Genomic DNA, 18,898 nt, shown 5'->3' on the forward strand with positions numbered 1-18,898 from the left:
TTTGCAATGTGTCAGCCTCCTAGTGGCAGCAACATACAGCCATGGTTTCCTATGGCCCCCAATGAAGAGAAACATAAAAAAAATGTAGTTACTCTTAATACAAAAATTAAATTTGCCATTACAATTAACCATAACATTAGAAAATGTAACTTCCTCATCCTTCACATTGGTGATTACTTATGTTTATTGATGGTATACAATTGTTTCTTTAAGTATTATTATTTGATGGTATGAAACAAAAATGGAACTTTTTGGAAAGTGTACAGACAGTATTACTGTTCTGTTGACCACAGCTGACATCAAGATGACTACCACCCTGAAGTTCTTACTTGCATTGTACAATGATAGTTTCATGCTGTATGTTTTCTGATGATGATGCTATGACTATGGTAGAGATGATTGATGCCGCAGATAAAAGGGTATTAAGCTTTTAAAAAAAAAAAATAATGTACTTTTTGTTCTGTATGTTAATGCTAAATGTGTCCTTTACTTGTTAAAATAATACTTACCTCTTTAGGTCCTAAGTTGCAATATTTTGTTGTAGTTTATTCAGTCTACGCCTCATTTAACTATTAATATCATTCTCAGCAATTACCACTCAGGGTCAGACTACTCATGTCACATTGGGAGCCCCTAGGCCGCAGGCACCAGCAACATTTGCAGCAAGGCAACTCGCCCATTCGCAGACGTCCCAGCATACAGTTCAGCAGAGTGTTCTATCTCCAAGGCTGGTGCTCAGTTCTCAGGCTAGGCTTCCAAGTAAGTGTTGGAACAAAGCCGTGATGACTCTAAGGCTGGGGTCACACTTGTGAGTGTAATGCTAGAAACTCGTGCATCAATACCCGGCACTGCCGCTGGCACTCGGGACCGGAGTCTGCGGCTGTATGTATTTTGTATTTCTGTGCAGTCGCACACACCGGTCCCGGGTATTGATGCTCAAGTTTCTCGCATCACACTCGCAAGTGTGACCCCGGCCTAAAGGATTATGTTTTTTCTTGTGGAGAGTGCCAAGATGGCATAGGGAGACTTATAGGGCATGCAATGTTCCTGTGGGAATTTAAATATGTGAATAACTTCTCGATAGAGCAGGAGGTCTTGTACTCCAGTTCCACCAATTGTAAGTAGCTGTCCTAAAAGTAATTATCAACCTTTTAACAAGCCTTACCGAAGACTGCATTGCACTGACTAGTGGAAAACGCACCAAAACACTTGTTTGCAAATGGATTGTTCGTTTCGGCTTATTATGTAGCAAGGCTCGTTCACAGATCGATATTTACTTTTAGGATTGCTATCCCAAAAAGGTGGTACTAGTGCTTTTCCTCTTTGAGAAGGCCATTTTGAGTAGTTATTGGGACTTTGTGTGCATTTTCTTTCTAACTGCAATTTTTAAGTTGGCTAAAGCAAATACAAACTAGAAACTTGATTATTTATTGATTGTGAATCTCTGACTGATTTGTTTGTTCATATGCGTTCTAAAAGTTAATTACCCTAAGCAACTTTTTAAATAGCATAAATAGCATTCAATTAAGGTGGCCTATTGCTTAGCTACTGTAAAGATCCAATATCTCTTCTGGGAAATACGCCTTCTCTGCCGAAGTCGCAACTGCATCAAGCGAAATCTAACAAACAGACACAAACATCTTGCTTGCAGCAGAAGTTCACTTAATGCTTTCAAAATGGAGAATGTTTATCCACACACACCTGATGCTAACAAAAGAGAAAAAAAAAGGAAAAAATAAAGAGAACAACTTTATTGACAGTGCCTGAAGGTAGACAAACGGATGCTTAATGAACGGACATCAAAATGACAAACGCAGTGACGTGCGTTAACGCGAAGCTAAATTTACATCAAATTTGGCTCATTTCAGTACATCCGTTTAACCGATCCGTTAAAAGGATTGTACTAAACACAATGTGAACCTAGCCTTAGAGAACAAATAGGAATTTAAAAGTTCAGCCGTCTCAACATCATTTTTTACTACTTCACCCTTTTCATCCTGTAATAATCCTATATCATCTTTGATAATATGTTTGACATTTCTTTTGCTTTTGACATACCCCCAAGATCCTTTTTTACTGCTTTTGATCTCGCTTGCAAGCCTTACTTCACTACTGGCTTTAACTCTTCTAACGCTTTCCCCGCAAACAGTATTATATTCATAGGTGTTGACTACAGTATGCTGTCTTCAGATTACATAGCAAAAACGGTCTCAGAATCAGTGGGATCCTTTGAAGCATTCCAGAGTTATTATTACATAAAGTAACACTGGTCAGAATTGTAAAAATTGGCCTGATCATGAATGTAAAAACAGGCTGGGGGAGGGGAGGGGTTACATTGTTTATTTAAATAATGAAAAAATGTGTCATGGGGACCCCTCTAGTTTTGATAATCAGCCAATAGAAAACAGCTGGGGATTGCAGCCCGCAGCTCTCTGCTCTAATTGCGTTGGTTATCAAAAATAAAGAGGAACCCACAACATTTTTTCTTTTATTTATTGGTTGCACAGGCGCCAGATGATGAATACTCCCATCAGCCTCGCCTGCTGTGATAGCGAAAGCAGAATATAAAATGATGAGTAGTACTCTCATCAGCCTGACGCTGGTGACTGGTGGCATCTTTTTTTTTTTTTTTTTCCCGCCAGTCAGAGCTGCTGGTTCAAATGCTGTCAATTGACATTGTGGGAACTGTGGCGCTCTGGCCTGTTTTAACTAACTTGCCACCTATCAGAGCTGCCAGTGTTTCTTGTGCTGTCACACAGAAGACAGTGTGGGAAACCGCTTATGTTTGGGCTGCCTAACCCAAACAGTAATACGGACTTCCTGGAGAAGTCCACGTTCGGGGTCCGTGCACGCTCACTACTCACAACCCCTTAATGGTAGCCACCAACTCTCTGGCAATTCCATGGTTCCAAATTTTACTCGGTTGTCTCTTCCCTTCTTAACCTTTGCTACCCAAATTGCTCAAGAAGATGAGGCTAGAAATAAATCGTCATCCCCATGGTCTTGGACTGTCCCAGAAGATCACAGTATGTGGAAATGGTCATTTTTCTTTCAACCGTTCCATGGAAGATTTCAGCTTTGCCAGATCTACTTTCCCAGGTACCCTCTACCACAGCATATTCATGGTCAATCATATAATGGCATGGCGGTTGGGGCTAGAGTTTTCAGGTTGTGCATACCTTGATCAAGGCAAAGAAAAGATCCTTGTTTTGTATCTACCATCTTATCTGGAAGGCCTTCCTCCGTTGGTGCAAATCTCACAACGTCACCTCTATGGTTTTTTCTCTTACATCTCTCCTTGAATAGCTTTACTCAGGTCTCAAGTCTGGTTTGGCTCCTAACTCTCTCAAGGGTCCGCTCTCAGCCCTGTCTTCATTTTTCAGAAAGATCTGACTTCTAAGCTTCAAATCAGGACTTTTGTTTTCTGGGTGTTGCCCACTGTTTTTCTCCTCTATCAGCTTGCATTGGATCTCTGGAACCTGAACCTGGTACTTAATGCTTTTCATTGTCCTTCTTTTAAATCAATCAATAGTATTTACCCACCCTGGCTCTCCTGGAAAGTGGTGTTTTTGATTGCTGTTGCTTCAATCAGGCGAGTATCAGAACTGACTTCTCTGTTCCTGACGCTCTTTGTTTGTTGCCCTTTTACCTATGCAAGGTGGTTTGGTGTCCGGTACCCTCGTTTCTTCTCAGGGTGGTTTCTTCATGTCCCCTTAATGAAGAGATTGTTCTACAGTACTTTTCTCCATCCTTTTATTCCATTCAAGAAACCCTGACACTCTGTTTGCTCTTACTCAGAGCTTTGCAAAATTGAGTTGTTTGGATGAAAACTGGATGATTATTCATTTGTTCATGTGACCTTAACCTTAGTGCCAGCAGAGCTATTAATGGATAGAGGGTCCACATAGAAAGCCAGCACATGCTGACAGTGAAGGAGGAACACAACACAATAATGATATATTTAATCAGAGCTGTGCTTTCATTAACTGCTACCGATTTTTATTTTGTTATTGATTTACAGGATTTAGACTGCTCATATATCCATCTTCTGCAATAAAATGTCCATAGGATCTGAAAAAAGCTTTAGCCATTTCAGTCATAATTCCTATTAGAAACAATTAAAAAAAACTAAAATGTCATGATTTAAGCCATTTGGCATGACTATTTATTTTTTATTTTTATTTTTCATAGGTGGAGAAGTCGTAAAAATTGCCCAACTTGCTGCTGGGGCATCCCAGGGACGAATTGCTCAACCCGAGACACCAGTTACTCTGCAGTTCCAAGGAAATAAATTTACTCTATCCCAGAGCCAACTACGCCAACTTACTGCTGGCCAGCCCTTACAGCTACATGGTATCTCAAAAATTGAAAATAGCTTTTATACGATTTTAGATTATTCACCTTCTAGAGTTAAAAGACTTAATTCGCAATGTCAAGAGCTTAACTGATACAGAGCTCCAAATCTTTGACTTCCAGGGGTTGTCTACTCTTATGGTCCTTTTGTTTATTTGGCTTAAATCCATTTTTGTGGGACTAACATTTTTGCAGTTGGATTTCTTTGAAAATGTTGCACCATTTGCCTTTTACCGGCTTTTTGTTTCCTTGCATATTCAGCTTTGATGTGCTCTTTGGTCAGCTGAGAGAGTAACTTAAAAAAAAATATTAATCCAAATTAGAATCCTTCAAATTTTTCTCATTGGCCATCTATAACACGCAGGTTATAGATGGCAAATGGTGCAATATTGTTGATGAAATTCAATTGCACTGGTGATTTTTAGCCCCAAATGCATTCATTTAGGTAAATTAAGAAAACGGTCTGAAAAGTGGTGAACCCCTTTAAATGATACAATTGGAGTTGAATAAGAAGAATTTTAAAGAAAAGACTTCCATTTTGAATGTACAGTATATTCACTACTGGATTTTGCTTAAAAAATGCATTTTATTCAATTAGGTCTTCTTTGTTAGGTAATGTTTTACAGATTGTTTCAGCCCCTGGCCAGTATTTACGTCCTCAAGGATCTGTTGTTCTTCCATCTATGCCACAAGGTACTAATGTTACGAGAAATCAGCCCCAAGTAGGAGCTTCCCATGTTAATACTGTATCATCGGCAGGTAATTATTACAAAATTTGCATATCCTATTCATTTCATATTTCTTGCATTTGGCCATTTTTTATTGTCTTTGGAAACCCACTAATGTATTGGTTTGTAATGCAGAAAACTGTTTTTCTTTATTGCTTCAGTAACTCCCAGAGCCAATCAAACTACATTGGAGACAGTACCAAAATCCGCTTCTGCTGCGCTACCCAATGCACAGGTATGTACATTGCCAAGGTAGTTATCAAATGTAGAATGAGGGGCTCTTGCTATGTTAATCTCATATAATTATGAATATGTTACCCCTGTTTAGACTTTTTTGGGTTGTTTTTTTTTTTTTCAAAAACATTTTTGCCGCTGCTGGGTACACAATACAGTGTGAAAGTTTCCTTGGGCCATTAGTCAGCCAGCTACAATGTTTTATTTTATGCGTCTCATCTGCATGAAGGAGGAATTTGATATTGACGTATAATAGTGGTTTTAACCCTTGTGGATGTATAAACTGTGATTTAGAAATCAATTTACTGTGAGTCATTAAATACAGTTAGCTAAAGTGAAGATGTAACTGAGTTGTAATGATTGAAAACTTTGATCTGCGTTCACATTTTAATCAGAAAGCTGAAAAATCAAACACTGTATGGTTGTATACGTCCTCTTCATATGCTAATTGCAGCATTATCATTATGGCCTTCTCTATGAGGCCATGTGCACACCTTGAGTATTTGATGAGTTTTTTTTTACCTTAGTAGCTGTAAGCTTAAACTAGGAGTGGAACAGTCAGAGGAAAAGTACTGTATATGCTCAAGTAAAAGCCGACCCGAGTATAAGCAGAGACCCCTAATTTTGCCACAAAAAAGTTGCAAAACGTATTGACTCGAGTATAAGTCTAGGTTGGGAAAGACTACCTCTTGAAGCTCATCAAGAGAATGCCAAGAGTGTGCAAAGCAGTCATCAAAGCAAAAGGTGGCTACTTTGAAGAACCTAGAATATAAGACATATTTTCAGTTGTTTAACACTTTTTTAAGTATATATTTCCACAGGTGTTAATTCATAGTTTTGATACCTTCACTGTGAATGTCCGATTTTAATAGTCATGAAAATACAGAAAAATCTTTAATTGAGAAGGTGTGTCCAAACTTTTCGTCTGTACTGTATTCAAAACTGTTTTCGGGTAGTTTATTAACCCTTCAGGTGCTTTTCAGGAGATAATACAAAGTAGCATAACAGGAATGAATAAATGTATTTTTACCATCTAAATGTTAACTTCTGAACAGGCCACTGTAGCCGGAAGACTCTAAGGCCATTATTTGGCCGTGAAATGCCATGGCAAACATCAGGACCACACGATCAAAATCTGAGTGCTGAAGGGGGCTAAAGAGGGATTCCACACACTTTTAACCATCTAGATGCTGTAGTCCTTATTGACAGCAGCATTTAAAGGGTTAAACGACTATAGTTGGTACCAACACTGATCGTTTCTGATGCAGCAAATTGTCTGCTATAGTGTACTACTGACAGGTGCTGGATTATCACCCGTCAGGGCATGCTAAGACGTATTGGTGGTCACTAAGGGGTTCATATTTGCATTGAATAAAGCAGCAAAAAACTGAGACCAAAACGCAATATGTGAACGTAGCCTAAGGCCATGTGCAAAACAGAGGTGTTGGCAGGTAAACTGCAGCATAAAATACATGCATTTTTATGTGTTGTTCCCACTCTTTAGTAAGTGTGAATCTGCAGCAAAAACATTGAAAAAATTGACATGGAAAAAATAAGCAACGTATACATGAGATGTCAGGAATATCATTGACTTTGCTAGTATTAGGAAATCCCTAAGAATAGAAAATAGACCCTAAGGCAAGATTCACATGTTTTGTTTTTTGTTGTTTGTGTGGCTTTGTATGGACCACTTTTCCCACCTCAACTGCAGGTCTCCTCTCCCGGATAAACAATTTCATATATTCCCATGAGACTTTTAGTTTAGGTCATGAGATCCGTGTTCAGGTGGGAGTGGTGGTCCATACAAAAAATATAAAATATGGAAGTGTAGATCTATCTTTAATTTATGTTTATTGGATGATCTTGTTTTTATGATTTATGTATGGTCTGTGTTCAATTTCCTTTATTTTTCATACAAACTGAAAGTGTATGTAACGTTAAAATACAATAAAACCATAACTCCATCACTCCTATCTTGAAGGTCTTGATGAGGGGGCATGTTGGAGTAGTAGGCACCTAATTCATTAAGGGAACATGCCTTTTTATGAATCAGGTGCATCTGACAAGTGGCATGTATCGCCGTGTTCCTTGCCACAATTCTCACCAGTTGTTAGGTATACCACAGCTCGTCATGAATTAGAGGAGCTGTGATGTTACTCTCCAGTCGCCTCAGCTCCTCCCATTTCAGCACGGCTGGGAGAAACTGGTGTGAAGAAGCCGAAAGTCTCAGCGTTTTTGCAAAATTCTGCATTGCACAAAATTGTTGCAGCTTTTGAAAGCAATTTACGCTGGATTTTTGGTTGAAATGCTTTGATGAATCGGGGCAATGGCCTTTTAAACATACCGTATATTCTCGAATATAAGCCGAGGCACCTAATTTTGCCACGGAATACTGGGTAAGCTTATTGACTCGAGTATAAGCTGGGTACGCATTGTCCCCTCATCCCTGTCCTGTCCTGCGTGGCTTTCCCCCTCCTGTCCTGCTCTGTGTGGCTCCCCGGGTCCCCTCATTGTATGCTTGGCTCCCCCGGTCCCCTCGTATTCGTTGCTCCCCTGGTCACCTCATTGTATGTGTGGCTCCCCTTCCTCCCCCGTCATATGCGTGGCTCCCCATCATATGTGTGGCTCTCCCGGTCCCCTCATTGTTCTGTACACTGTGGCCTCTGTTCACACAGGATGCATTTTAGCACTGGGCAGCCTGCCATAGGGCGTTACTAATAGGCTGGAGCCAGATGCTTTGTATTCCTTGTGTGAACACGCCACATACAGAGTATTTTATCTTAGTGCATTGGTGTACCACATGGCCAAACCCTTATTGAAGGCTGGCTGTTTCATTAGGTATTGCACCTGTGCATTTGCTATTTTATTTGGGTCCGCTGCACCCTGCTTGTGCATTTGTATTGAGGCCCATTTAGACAGGTAAGCATCTCTGCCTATTTTTGGTGTTTTTTCTTGAATTTTTCCTTTTTTGGTGTTTTTCATTGTATGTGTGGCTCCCCTTCCTCCCCCATCATATGCGTGGCTCCCCCTTCCTCCCCCGTCATATGCGTGGCTCCCCATCATATGTGTGGCTTTCCCGGTCCCCTCATTGTATGCTTGTCTCCCCTGTCCTCCCCCATCGTATGCGTGACTCCCCCGTCATACTCGCCCTCCTCGGTCCGTTGCTGCACATCCCTGCATCTCTGTTGTTCCAGCGCGGCACTGGCAGCTCTCCTGTGCTGAGCAGTCACGTGGTACCGCTCATTAAGGCAATGAATATGCGCTCCACGCCTATGGGAGTGGAGACGCGTACATATTCATTACCTTAATGAGCGGTACCACGTGACCGCTCAGGAGAGGAGAGCTGCTGCGCCAGGACAGCAGAGATGCAGGAACGTTCATAAACGGGCCGAGGAGGGTGAGTATGAAGTCACAGCCGCCGACTCCTGCTGCTGCCCTGCTGCTCCCACTCCCCAGCTGACTTTCTGGGACAATGACTCGTGTATAAGCCAAGGGGGGCATTTTCAGTACAAAAAAAGTGCTAAAAATCTCGGCTTATACACGAGTATATACGGTATTTATTTTTATAATGTGGCTAGCACTCGGACAAGTACTAAGCTAAGTTGCTGCATGAGATATCTAATAGATGTTTCTTTCCTTCATGACAAAGGAATCTACCGAAGACAGGCAGCGCTTGTTACGGGAACGCCTAGATCGTGTTTTTGGCTGTAATGAGCGCCGTTGTGGAAAAGCTCCTGTATATGGTTCAGACTTGTTGTCGTTATTTACCCTGAAGCCTGCTGACCTGCTCAGTCATATTCTGGATACACAGTGGAACTGGACTGGGTCTGTAAACTGTGCAGTTTCCTCCAAATTCCCTGAGAAATCAAGTGATTTACTAAGACACTTAATTTTGAGTCCTGAAGAACAAAAAGTTGCTCTGGAGCCTGTAATCAAAAGGTAAATAGATTTAGCAATTTGGTTATACTAAATTGTGGTCTATGAAACTACTAGGGTGGCCGTTTTTCTTACTGTTGTATCTCTTTTGTATGTATGTCTTCATTAGCCACGAGTAAGATGCTAACTGTTAAATACCTAAAATATGTAAATCACAGCAATTAGGACCTGACTGGATTAAGTGTACGATCAATAAATCTAGTGAGTTGTATTTCTTCAATTACCAAGCCTGGTACAGTGGCTTGTGTTATTCACGCTACATCCGGAGATTGTGGGGTGGAGCAGAGGCGATAAGCAATTGAACGTGCCATTGCAATGTCCAATATTTGAAGTTTCTCCTTTCTGACCAAAAACACTGGATTTGAACATCCCCCAGTGATTATTTCTATATTTTTCTTTCTGCTTTCAGGACAGTGTGCGTGGTTCCCGCCGTCATTGTTCCTCCACCATTTCTTACAGTTCCACATCCGCCTCCTCGGTATACTCATAACATGAAGATGCTCAGTCTTAGACTAAGGGCGTATGCAGCCCCATACATGCTGGTTTTAAGGGAGCGAACATCACCTTACTGTGTGCAATCTCCTGACTTGCGGCTCATTCAGGGTGATTCAGGTAAATTACTGTGCATTGTACCACCAGCCAGTACTACATGAAGATGCTGGACCTTCCGTAGCTTTGATTAAAAAGCATGAAAGGGTAAAAATATTTAGCATAAAATCTTGGTTTAAGTAATTTTATATATTATGATCACAACCACAAACTGCAGCTAGCCAGGCCAGAAATGACTAGGATGGCTAGAGACTGCTATAGTGGCAAACCCTCACACCTAGTTTCTCTCTGTTCTGACTCAGATGGAGAGGTACTAAGCGGGGGAAGCCCCCTTCCAATCTACAGGGGGATCTTTACTAGACAATCCCTTTAATGATTAGTTGCTTTAACGTTCCTATTATCAGCATAAAATAATGAGAAGATGGTAGTCTCTGCTCACATTGCTTTTATAAAAGCCACACTGGGATCAGACAGATCTGATTATACGGTTGGGCAGTGGTGTTTATTGTAGGATAAATCATCAGCCCTGTACTTTCCATTATAAATGAAGGCTGTATTGTTATAAATAAATAATAATCTTTATTTTTATATAGCACTATCATATTCCGCAGTGCTTTACAGGTTTTGCACACATTATCATCACTGTCCCCGATGGGGCTCACAATCTAAATTCCCTATCAGTATGTTTTTGGAATGTGGGAGGAAACCGGAGAACCCGTAGGAAACCCACGCAAACATGGAGAGAACATACAAACTCTTTGCAGATGTTGTCCTTGGTGGGATTAGAACCCAGGACCCCAGCGCTGCAAGGCTGCAGTGCTATCCACTGCACCACCGTGGAGCCCAGCCCTGTTAGCGAGATCAGAGCCTTGTGTAGTTTGTTACACGCACTACCCATTTATATGATCAAACAAGATGTACAGATATTTTTGAATGTGTACTTCTCTGAATCGCTTAAATGTTGATTTTGTCTGACACCTGTTAAGGTACCTTCACACATAACGATATTGTTAACGATATCGTTGCTATTTGTGACGTAGCAACGATATCGTTAATGAAATCGTTCTGTGTGACAGCGACCAACGATCAGGCCCCTGCTGGGAGATCGTTGGTCGCTGAATAAAGTCCAGAACTTTATTTCGTCGCTGGACTTCTGCTGACATCGCTGGATCGGCGTGTGTGACACCGATCCAGCGATGTCTTCACTGGTAACCAGGGTAAACATCGGGTAACTAAGCGCAGGGCCGCGCTTAGTAACCCGATGTTTACCCTGGATACCATGCTAAAAGTAAAAAAAAACAAACACTAGATACTTACCTAACACTGTCTGTCCTCCAGCGCTGTGCTCTGCACTCCTCCTGTACTGGCTGTGAGCCGGAAAGCAGAGCGGTGACGTCACCGCTCTGCTTTCCGGCTCACAGACAGTACAGGAGGAGAGCAGAGAAGCAGAGCGCAGCGCTGGAGGACAGACAGCGTTAGGTAAGTATGTAGTGTTTGTTTTTTTTTACTTTTAGCATGGTATCCAGGGTAAACATCGGGTTACTAAGCGTGGCCCTGCGCTTAGTTACCTGATATTTACCCTGGTTACCGGCATCGTTGGTCGCTGGAGAGCGGTCTGTGTGACAGCTCTCCAGCGACCAAACAGCGACGCTGCAGCGATCCGGATCGTTGTCGGTATCGCTGCAGCGTCGCTTAATGTGAAGGGGCCTTTACTCTTGTGTGTTCCCTTTGTATGTTAATTTACATATAATTATCACTAAAAAACCCCAAACACAGTAGATAGCTGTCAGCTAACCAAAGGCTCATTTCTCTCCCAACTCCTCCATACACAGCGTTCAGCTCTGCCAAGTACTCCTGTGTTAGGGTATGTTTCCACGTTCAGGAAACGCTGCATGTTTGACCAGATGTTACAGCATAGTGGAGGGGATGTCATGAAATCCCGTCTCCACTATGCGGTAAAATACGCAGGCGGCAGACCCGCGGAAACGGACATGCGGCGCGTCTTTTCAGAACGCAGCATGTCCTTACAATGCGGCGACGCGTCAAACGCAGGTGACCTGCCAGTGACCTCCAGTGCAGATTTGGTGCAGATTTTACCTGCGTTAAATCCTGATGCAATCCTGAATGTGGACACATATCCTTAGATTCCTGGCGGCAACTTACCTTGTCGAGAACAAAGGGGTTTGGCATATTAGATTTCTGAATGGCGATCCTTGTCTCTCATGACATCATCATTCAGGGAACAGTCAGGCTGCCGTCACACTAGCAGTATTTGGTTAGTATTTTACATCAGTATTTGTAGCCAAAACCAGGAGTGGGTGATAAATACAGAAGTGGTGCATATGTTTCTATTATACTTTCCCTCTAATTGTTCCACTCCTGGTTTTGGCTCACAAATACTGATGTAAAATACTGACCAAATACTGCTAGTGTGACGGCAGCCTTAGACTGTCAGCCAAGTCCTCCGATATCCGTGGGTTCAACCGATGTTAGTCTGTGTTTGGGGACTTTGTCAATAAAGTCAGTATAATCTTAATTTCACCTGCAATATATTGTTCCCTGATTTTAAACATTTTAAGCCAATATGGATCAAAATGACATTTGATCTGAAATTTGAAGTCCTGTACAATCCTCATCCTTACTCCAGGGTTATTGTTGTCCATACATTCCCTGGCATTAATTGAGGGTAAAATAAGTGCTTTTGTTCAGACACTGGAAAGTTCTTTTCCAATGAGCTGGATGTCGGCATACACACAATCTTTCACTCGCTGCTAAGAAATAGATGATTTGTTGGTGGTTTTCGCTGATGCATTGTAATACTTTCTAGGTTTTATAAATAATATAAAGAGCTTTGATGTAATGGATTAATAATTTTATAATGACATACTAAATGTAAGATTTTTTATGTAATGGTTTAATCATGGTATAATGTGCTGCCCGATTTATCGATCAGATCTACAACTATCGGACAGAGAGAGAAGTGAGCTGACATAAGTTCACAGAGGACTGTGTGGACTGGATAGAATTGTAGCAAGTTCTCAGCAATCATGAGTCTGAAGTCTGTACATGTTGCAGACTCTGAATGCTCTCATACATTAATCTTAAATTTAGTATGTCATTCACAGTGGATTTCTTGTTCTCGATAGGTTACACAGAATTTCAGTCTAATAAGTCAAGCGAATAGAGATTGCAAAGTCACTAACTTCATGAGTGTTTTGATGTTTATTCACAGGAAAACTGGAGGCGTTATCTATCCTTCTTCATAAACTAAAATCTGAGGGAAGACGAGTTCTGATTTTCTCTCAGATGTTACTCATGCTTGACATACTTGAGACTTTCTTGGACTTTAATTCTTTCACCTTCTTGAGAATTGATGAAAATGCCAATTACGAGCAATCTCAGGTAGGTGCTTATATTTATACTAAGTAGTTTTTTAATTTTCACCACTATGGCCTGGCTACTTTGTTCGTTTTTCCTCATCCTTACTCCAGGGTTATTGTTTTTTATACATTCCTTGGCATTACTTGAGGATAAATAAATTGTTCTGATCATGCCTTTGGAAACCATTTCCTCTGGCTTTACGATTGTGAACAAACAATTGATTTGAGTGGAGTACATTCTGCCATTTTTAGTTGCAGTCTAGTTTATTAGCTGCCTGTTTATTGTCTTTTTAGGATTTAATGAAAAGTTTTAATAGAGACGCTCGGATTTTCTGCATGGTGTTGTCTACACACATCCGCTCTTTGGGAGTGCACCATGTAGAAGCGGACACAATCATATTTTATGACAGTGATCTAAATCCTGTGATGGATGGGAAAACCCAGGCATGGTGTGATCTCATAGGCAGAGCTAAGGACATCCATGTTTATAGGTACTGTATGTGCTACAAAAAATATTCAATTTTTAGAAGCTGTTTACTTTTAAAATGTCCTCCCAGTAGATTTGAGTATACAAGTTTATGTAAGCATATGGTTCCTACTGGCAAGTTTTGTAAATATATGTGTCTTATCTGCTGTATTTTACTAGAGTTTGTACCTATAAAAAAAAAAAAAAAAAAAAAAAAACTGAGGGGGAATCAAAAGATTATCCTCACTTTGGCTGTGGAATTTGTTATTCTTTATCGCTTCATTGGGGGACACAGAAAACCATGTTCCAACCTATGCCTTGATTTTTCCACCACGTGTGTATCAAAGTCTATAACTGCATAGGCTAAGCAACTCCGTCTCCGCAAGGGAAGCCGCGTCTGATGAGGTAGGTGCCTTAGCAGATCAGATCTCTCAAGTGGGAAAATACGCAGCGACTGTATCCTTGGATGCCGCCTCGTGCTGCTGAAGCGTCCAGTAATACATAGTGGCCATCCACAGAGCCATCTGGCTAAAGGTATTGCAGGCAGACTTGTCTTTTAAAAAGTCCGACCAGTTTGCCCTTCTAGTGATCGCCCAAGAATGTGGTCCATGAGAATCTGCCCGGGGGCCTGATAAAAGGACATCGAGGGTATGGTTCCCCATCCCTGCCTTAAGTGAAAGTTTTGTCCTTTTCGGTGCTTATCGCCTGTGGAAGATTCTTCCTGCCAATAGAGGCCGCAGGCACAACAGGAAAAGAAAAGCGTCTCCTTCAAACTGACACTCTCTTGGCAGATTTGATTGCCATCCTTAGGATCATGGGGTCTAGTGGTCATACCTTATGTGATGAAACAGCATTTTATCTTCATTAACCAGACATCTGTTTTCAGTAAGCCAGGAGGAATAGGCTGTTATCTATATGCTGACTTTTGAATTTGTTTTTATTCTTTGGTTGTTAAAAAAAAAAAAAAAAAGTTTTGTTCGTACAAACCTGTAATATTGACTTTTACGTTGGCGTTTATTGTAACATATTGCGCTGTTATCCTGGATTAAAGAGACGCAGGGTAACTGAACAATGATGTTTGCTGATATGGTGATTACACATTGTCCAGGCAGCTAGCTTGTTGACTTACAAAACAGAGGAGTAAAAACTATGCATATTGTTTAACCCCTTAACCAACTGAGCTTTTTTCATTTTTCACGCCCCTTCTTTCCAGAGCCATAACTTTTTTTATTTTTCTGTTAACACCTTCCCGACCCATGACGCCACGTAGGCGTCATGAAAGTCGGTGCCAATCCGACCCATGACGCCTATGTGGCGTCATGGAAAGATCGTGTCCCTGCAGGCCGGGTGAAAGGGTTAACTCCCATTTCACCCGATCTGCAGGGACAGGGGGAGTGGTAGTTTAGCCCAGGGGGGGTGGCTTCACCCCCTCGTGGCTACGATCGCTCTGATTGGCTGTTGAAAGTGAAACTGCCAATCAGAGCGATTTGTAATATTTCACCCATTATAACGGGTGAAATATTACAATCCAGCCATGGCCGATGCTGCAATATCATCGGCCATGGCTGGAAATACTAGTGTGCCCCCACCCCACCCCACCCCACCGATCGCCCCCCCAGCCCCCCGATCTGGCCGGTACACTGCTCCGGCTCCCCTCCGTCCAGTGCTCCGCTCCCCCCCGTGCTCTTGTCCGCTCCCCCCGTGCTCCAATCACCCCCCCGTGCTCCAATCACCCCCCCTGCACTCCGATCCACCCCCCCGTGCTCCGTTCCAGCCCCCCGTGCTCCGTTCCAGCCCCCCCGTGCTCCGTTCCAGCCCCCCCGTGCTCCGTTCCACGCCTGCCGCGCTCCGATTCCCCCCCCCCGTGCTCCGATCCCCCCATCCCCGTGGTCCCCCCCCACCCCATCATACTTACCGATCCTGCCGGGGTCCCGTCCATCTTCCGGCCGGCAGATTCGTTCCAAAGTGCATTTTGATCACTGAGATAGATTATATCTCAGTGATCAAAATAAAACAAATAATAAATGACCCCCCCCCCCCTTTGTCACCCCCATAGGTAGGGACAATAAAAAAATAAAGAAATTTTTTTTTTCCACTAATGTTAGAATAGGGGTAGGGGTAGGGTTCGGGGTAGGGTTAGGGATAGGGGTAGGGTTAGGGCTAGGGTTAGGGTTTCGGTATGTGCACACGTATTCTGGTCCTCTGCGGATTTTTCCGCTGCGGATTTGATAAATCCGCAGTGCTAAACCGCTGCGGATTTATGGCGGATTTACCGCGTTTTTTCTGCACATTTCACTGCGGTTTTACAATTGCGATTTTCTATTGGAGCAGTTGTAAAACCGCTGCGGAATCCGCATAAAGAAGTGACATGCTGCGGAATGTAAACCGCTGCGTTTCCGTGCAGTTTTTCCGCAGCATGTGTGCAGCGATTTTTGTTTCCCGTAGGTTTACATTGAACTGTAAGCTCATGGGAAACTGCTGCTTTTCCGCAGCATGTGCACATACCTTTAGAATTAGGCCATGTGCACACGGTGCGGATTTGGCTGCGGATTGGCCGCTGCGGATTCGCAGCAGTGTTCCATCAGGTGTACAGTACCATGTAAACATATGAAAAACCAAATCCGCTGTGCCCATGGTGCGGAAAATACCGCGCGGAAACGCTGCGTTGTATTTTCCGCAGCATGTCAATTCTTTGTGCGGATTCCGCAGCATTTTACACCTGTTCCTCAATAGGAATCCGCAGGTGAAATCCGCACACTGAAAATCCGCGGAAAATCCGCAGGTAAAACGCAGTGCCTTTTACCCGCGGATTTTTCAAAAATGGTGCGGAAATATCTCACACGAATCCGCAACGTGGGCACATAGCCTTAGGGTTAGGGTTGGAATTAGGGTTGTGGTTAGGGTTGTGATTAGGGTTATGGCTACAGTTGGGATTAGGGTTAGGGGTGTGGGGGGGTTAGTGTTGGAGGTAGAATTGAGGGGTTACCACTGTTTAGGCTCATCAGGGGTCTCCAAACGCAACATGGCGCCACCATTGATTCCAGCCAATCTCGTATTCAAAAAGTCAAATGGTGCTCCCTCCCTTCCGAGCCCTGACGTGTGCCCAAACAGTGGTTTACCCCCACATATGGGGTACCAGCATACTCAGGATAAACTGCGCAACAATTACTGGGGTCCAATTTCTCCTGTTACCCTTGTGAATCTAAAAAAAATGCTTGCTAAAACAAAATTTTTGAGGAAAGAAAAATGATTTTTTATTTTCACGGCTCTGCGTTGTAAACGTCTGTGAAGCACTTGGGGGTTCAAAGTGCTCACCACATATCTAGATAAGTTCCTTGGGGGGTCTAGTTTCTAAAATGGGGTCACTTGTGGGGGGTTTCTACTGTTTAGGCACACCAGGGGCTCTGCAAACGCAATGTGACGCCCGCAGACCATTCCATCAAAGTCTGCATTTCAAAAGTCACTACTTCCCTTCTGAGCCCCGACGTGTGCCCAAACAGTGGTTTACCCCCACATATGGGGTATCAGCGTACTCAGGAGAAACTGGACAACAACTTTTGGGGTCCAATTTCTCCTGTAACCCTTGGGAAAATAAAAAATTCTGGGCTAAATAATTATTTTTGAGGAAAGAAAACGTATTTATTATTTTCACGGCTCTGCATTATAAACTTCTATGAAGCACTTGGGGGTTCAAAGTGCTCACCACACATCTAGATAAGTTCCTTTCGGGGTCTAGTTTCCAAAATGGGGTCACTTGTGGGGGGTTTCTACTGTTAAGCCACATCAGGGGCTCTGCAAACGCAACGTGACGCCCACAGAGCATTCCATCAAAGTCTGCATTTCAAAACGTCACTACTTCCCTTCTGAGCCCCGACGTGTGCCCAAACAGTGGTTTACCCCCACATCATTTGCAGATGATACAAAACTATGTAAAGCAGTTAATACAAGAGAAGATAGTATTCTAGTAACATAGTAACATAGTAACATAGTTAGTAAGGCCGAAAAAAGACATTTGTCCATCCAGTTCAGCCTATATTCCATCATAATAAATACCCAGATCTACGTCCTTCTACAGAACCTAATAATTGTATGATACAATATTGTTCTGCTCCAGGAAGACATCCAGGCCTCTCTTGAACCCCTCGACTGAGTTCGCCATCACCACCTCCTCAGGCAAGCAATTCCAGATTCTCACTGCCCTAACAGTAAAGAATCCTCTTCTATGTTGGTGGAAAAACCTTCTCTCCTCCAGACGCAAAGAATGCCCCCTTGTGCCCGTCACCTTCCTTGGTATAAACATATCCTCAGCGAGATATTTGTATTGTCCCCTTATATACTTATACATGGTTATTAGATCGCCCCTCAGTCGTCTTTTTTCTAGACTAAATAATCCTAATTTCGCTAATCTATCTGGGTATTGTAGTTCTCCCATCCCCTTTATTAATTTTGTTGCCCTCCTTTGTACTCTCTCTAGTTCCATTATATCCTTCCTGAGCACCGGTGCCCAAAACTGGACACAGTACTCCATGTGCGGTCTAACTAGGGATTTGTACAGAGGCAGTATAATGCTCTCATCATGTGTATCCAGACCTCTTTTAATGCACCCCATGATCCTGTTTGCCTTGGCAGCTGCTGCCTGGCACTGGCTGCTCCAGGTAAGTTTATCATTAACTAGGATCCCCAAGTCCTTCTCCCTGTCAGATTTACCCAGTGGTTTCCCGTTCAGTGTGTAATGGTGATATTGATTCCCTCTTCCCATGTGTATAACCTTACATTTATCATTGTTAAACCTCATCTGCCACCTTTCAGCCCAAGTTTCCAACTTATCCAGATCCATCTGTAGCAGAATACTATCTTCTCTTGTATTAACTGCTTTACATAGTTTTGTATCATCTGCAAATATCGATATTTTACTGTGTAAACCTTATACCAGATCATTAATGAATATGTTGAAGAGAACAGGTCCCAATACTGACCCCTGCGGTACCCCACTGGTCACAGCGACCCAGTTAGAGACTATACCATTTATAACCACCCTCTGCTTTCTATCACTAAGCCAGTTACTAACCCATTTACACACATTTTCCCCCAGACCAAGCATTCTCATTTTGTGTACCAACCTCTTGTGCGGCACGGTATCAAACGCTTTGGAAAAATCGAGATATACCACGTCCAATGACTCACCGTGGTCCAGTCTATAGCTTACCTCTTCATAAAAACTGATTAGATTGGTTTGACAGGAGCGATTTCTC

At 42.6% G+C, this 18,898-nt stretch overlaps 1 protein-coding gene and 2 non-coding genes across 6 annotated transcripts in view; all 3 read left to right on the forward strand.

The window, feature by feature from the left end:
- Positions 1 to 18,898, forward strand: part of LOC138669019 (E1A-binding protein p400-like) — a 343,483-nt gene that overhangs the window by 175,726 nt on the left and 148,859 nt on the right. For 3 of the 4 annotated variants that reach the window (XM_069756066.1, XM_069756068.1, XM_069756067.1), the window contains exons 21-28: positions 589 to 759; positions 4,192 to 4,353; positions 4,966 to 5,112; positions 5,243 to 5,316; positions 8,965 to 9,254; positions 9,661 to 9,863; positions 13,033 to 13,202; positions 13,475 to 13,671. In XM_069756066.1, the coding sequence (XP_069612167.1) occupies positions 589 to 759; positions 4,192 to 4,353; positions 4,966 to 5,112; positions 5,243 to 5,316; positions 8,965 to 9,254; positions 9,661 to 9,863; positions 13,033 to 13,202; positions 13,475 to 13,671 (1,414 nt within the window). The remainder of the gene's footprint in view (positions 1 to 588; positions 760 to 4,191; positions 4,354 to 4,965; positions 5,113 to 5,242; positions 5,317 to 8,964; positions 9,255 to 9,660; positions 9,864 to 13,032; positions 13,203 to 13,474; positions 13,672 to 18,898) is intronic. The other variant, XM_069756069.1, reaches the window with a different exon arrangement.
- LOC138660516 (small nucleolar RNA SNORA49) lies at positions 12,428 to 12,514 on the forward strand. Its single transcript, XR_011317906.1, has one exon. It is a non-coding gene; the product is annotated as a small nucleolar RNA SNORA49 (small nucleolar RNA).
- Positions 13,272 to 13,399, forward strand: LOC138660515 (small nucleolar RNA SNORA49). Its single transcript, XR_011317905.1, has one exon. It is a non-coding gene; the product is annotated as a small nucleolar RNA SNORA49 (small nucleolar RNA).

Source organism: Ranitomeya imitator, chromosome 1 (genome assembly GCF_032444005.1).
Source record: "Ranitomeya imitator isolate aRanImi1 chromosome 1, aRanImi1.pri, whole genome shotgun sequence".
NCBI lineage: Eukaryota > Metazoa > Chordata > Amphibia > Anura > Dendrobatidae > Ranitomeya > Ranitomeya imitator.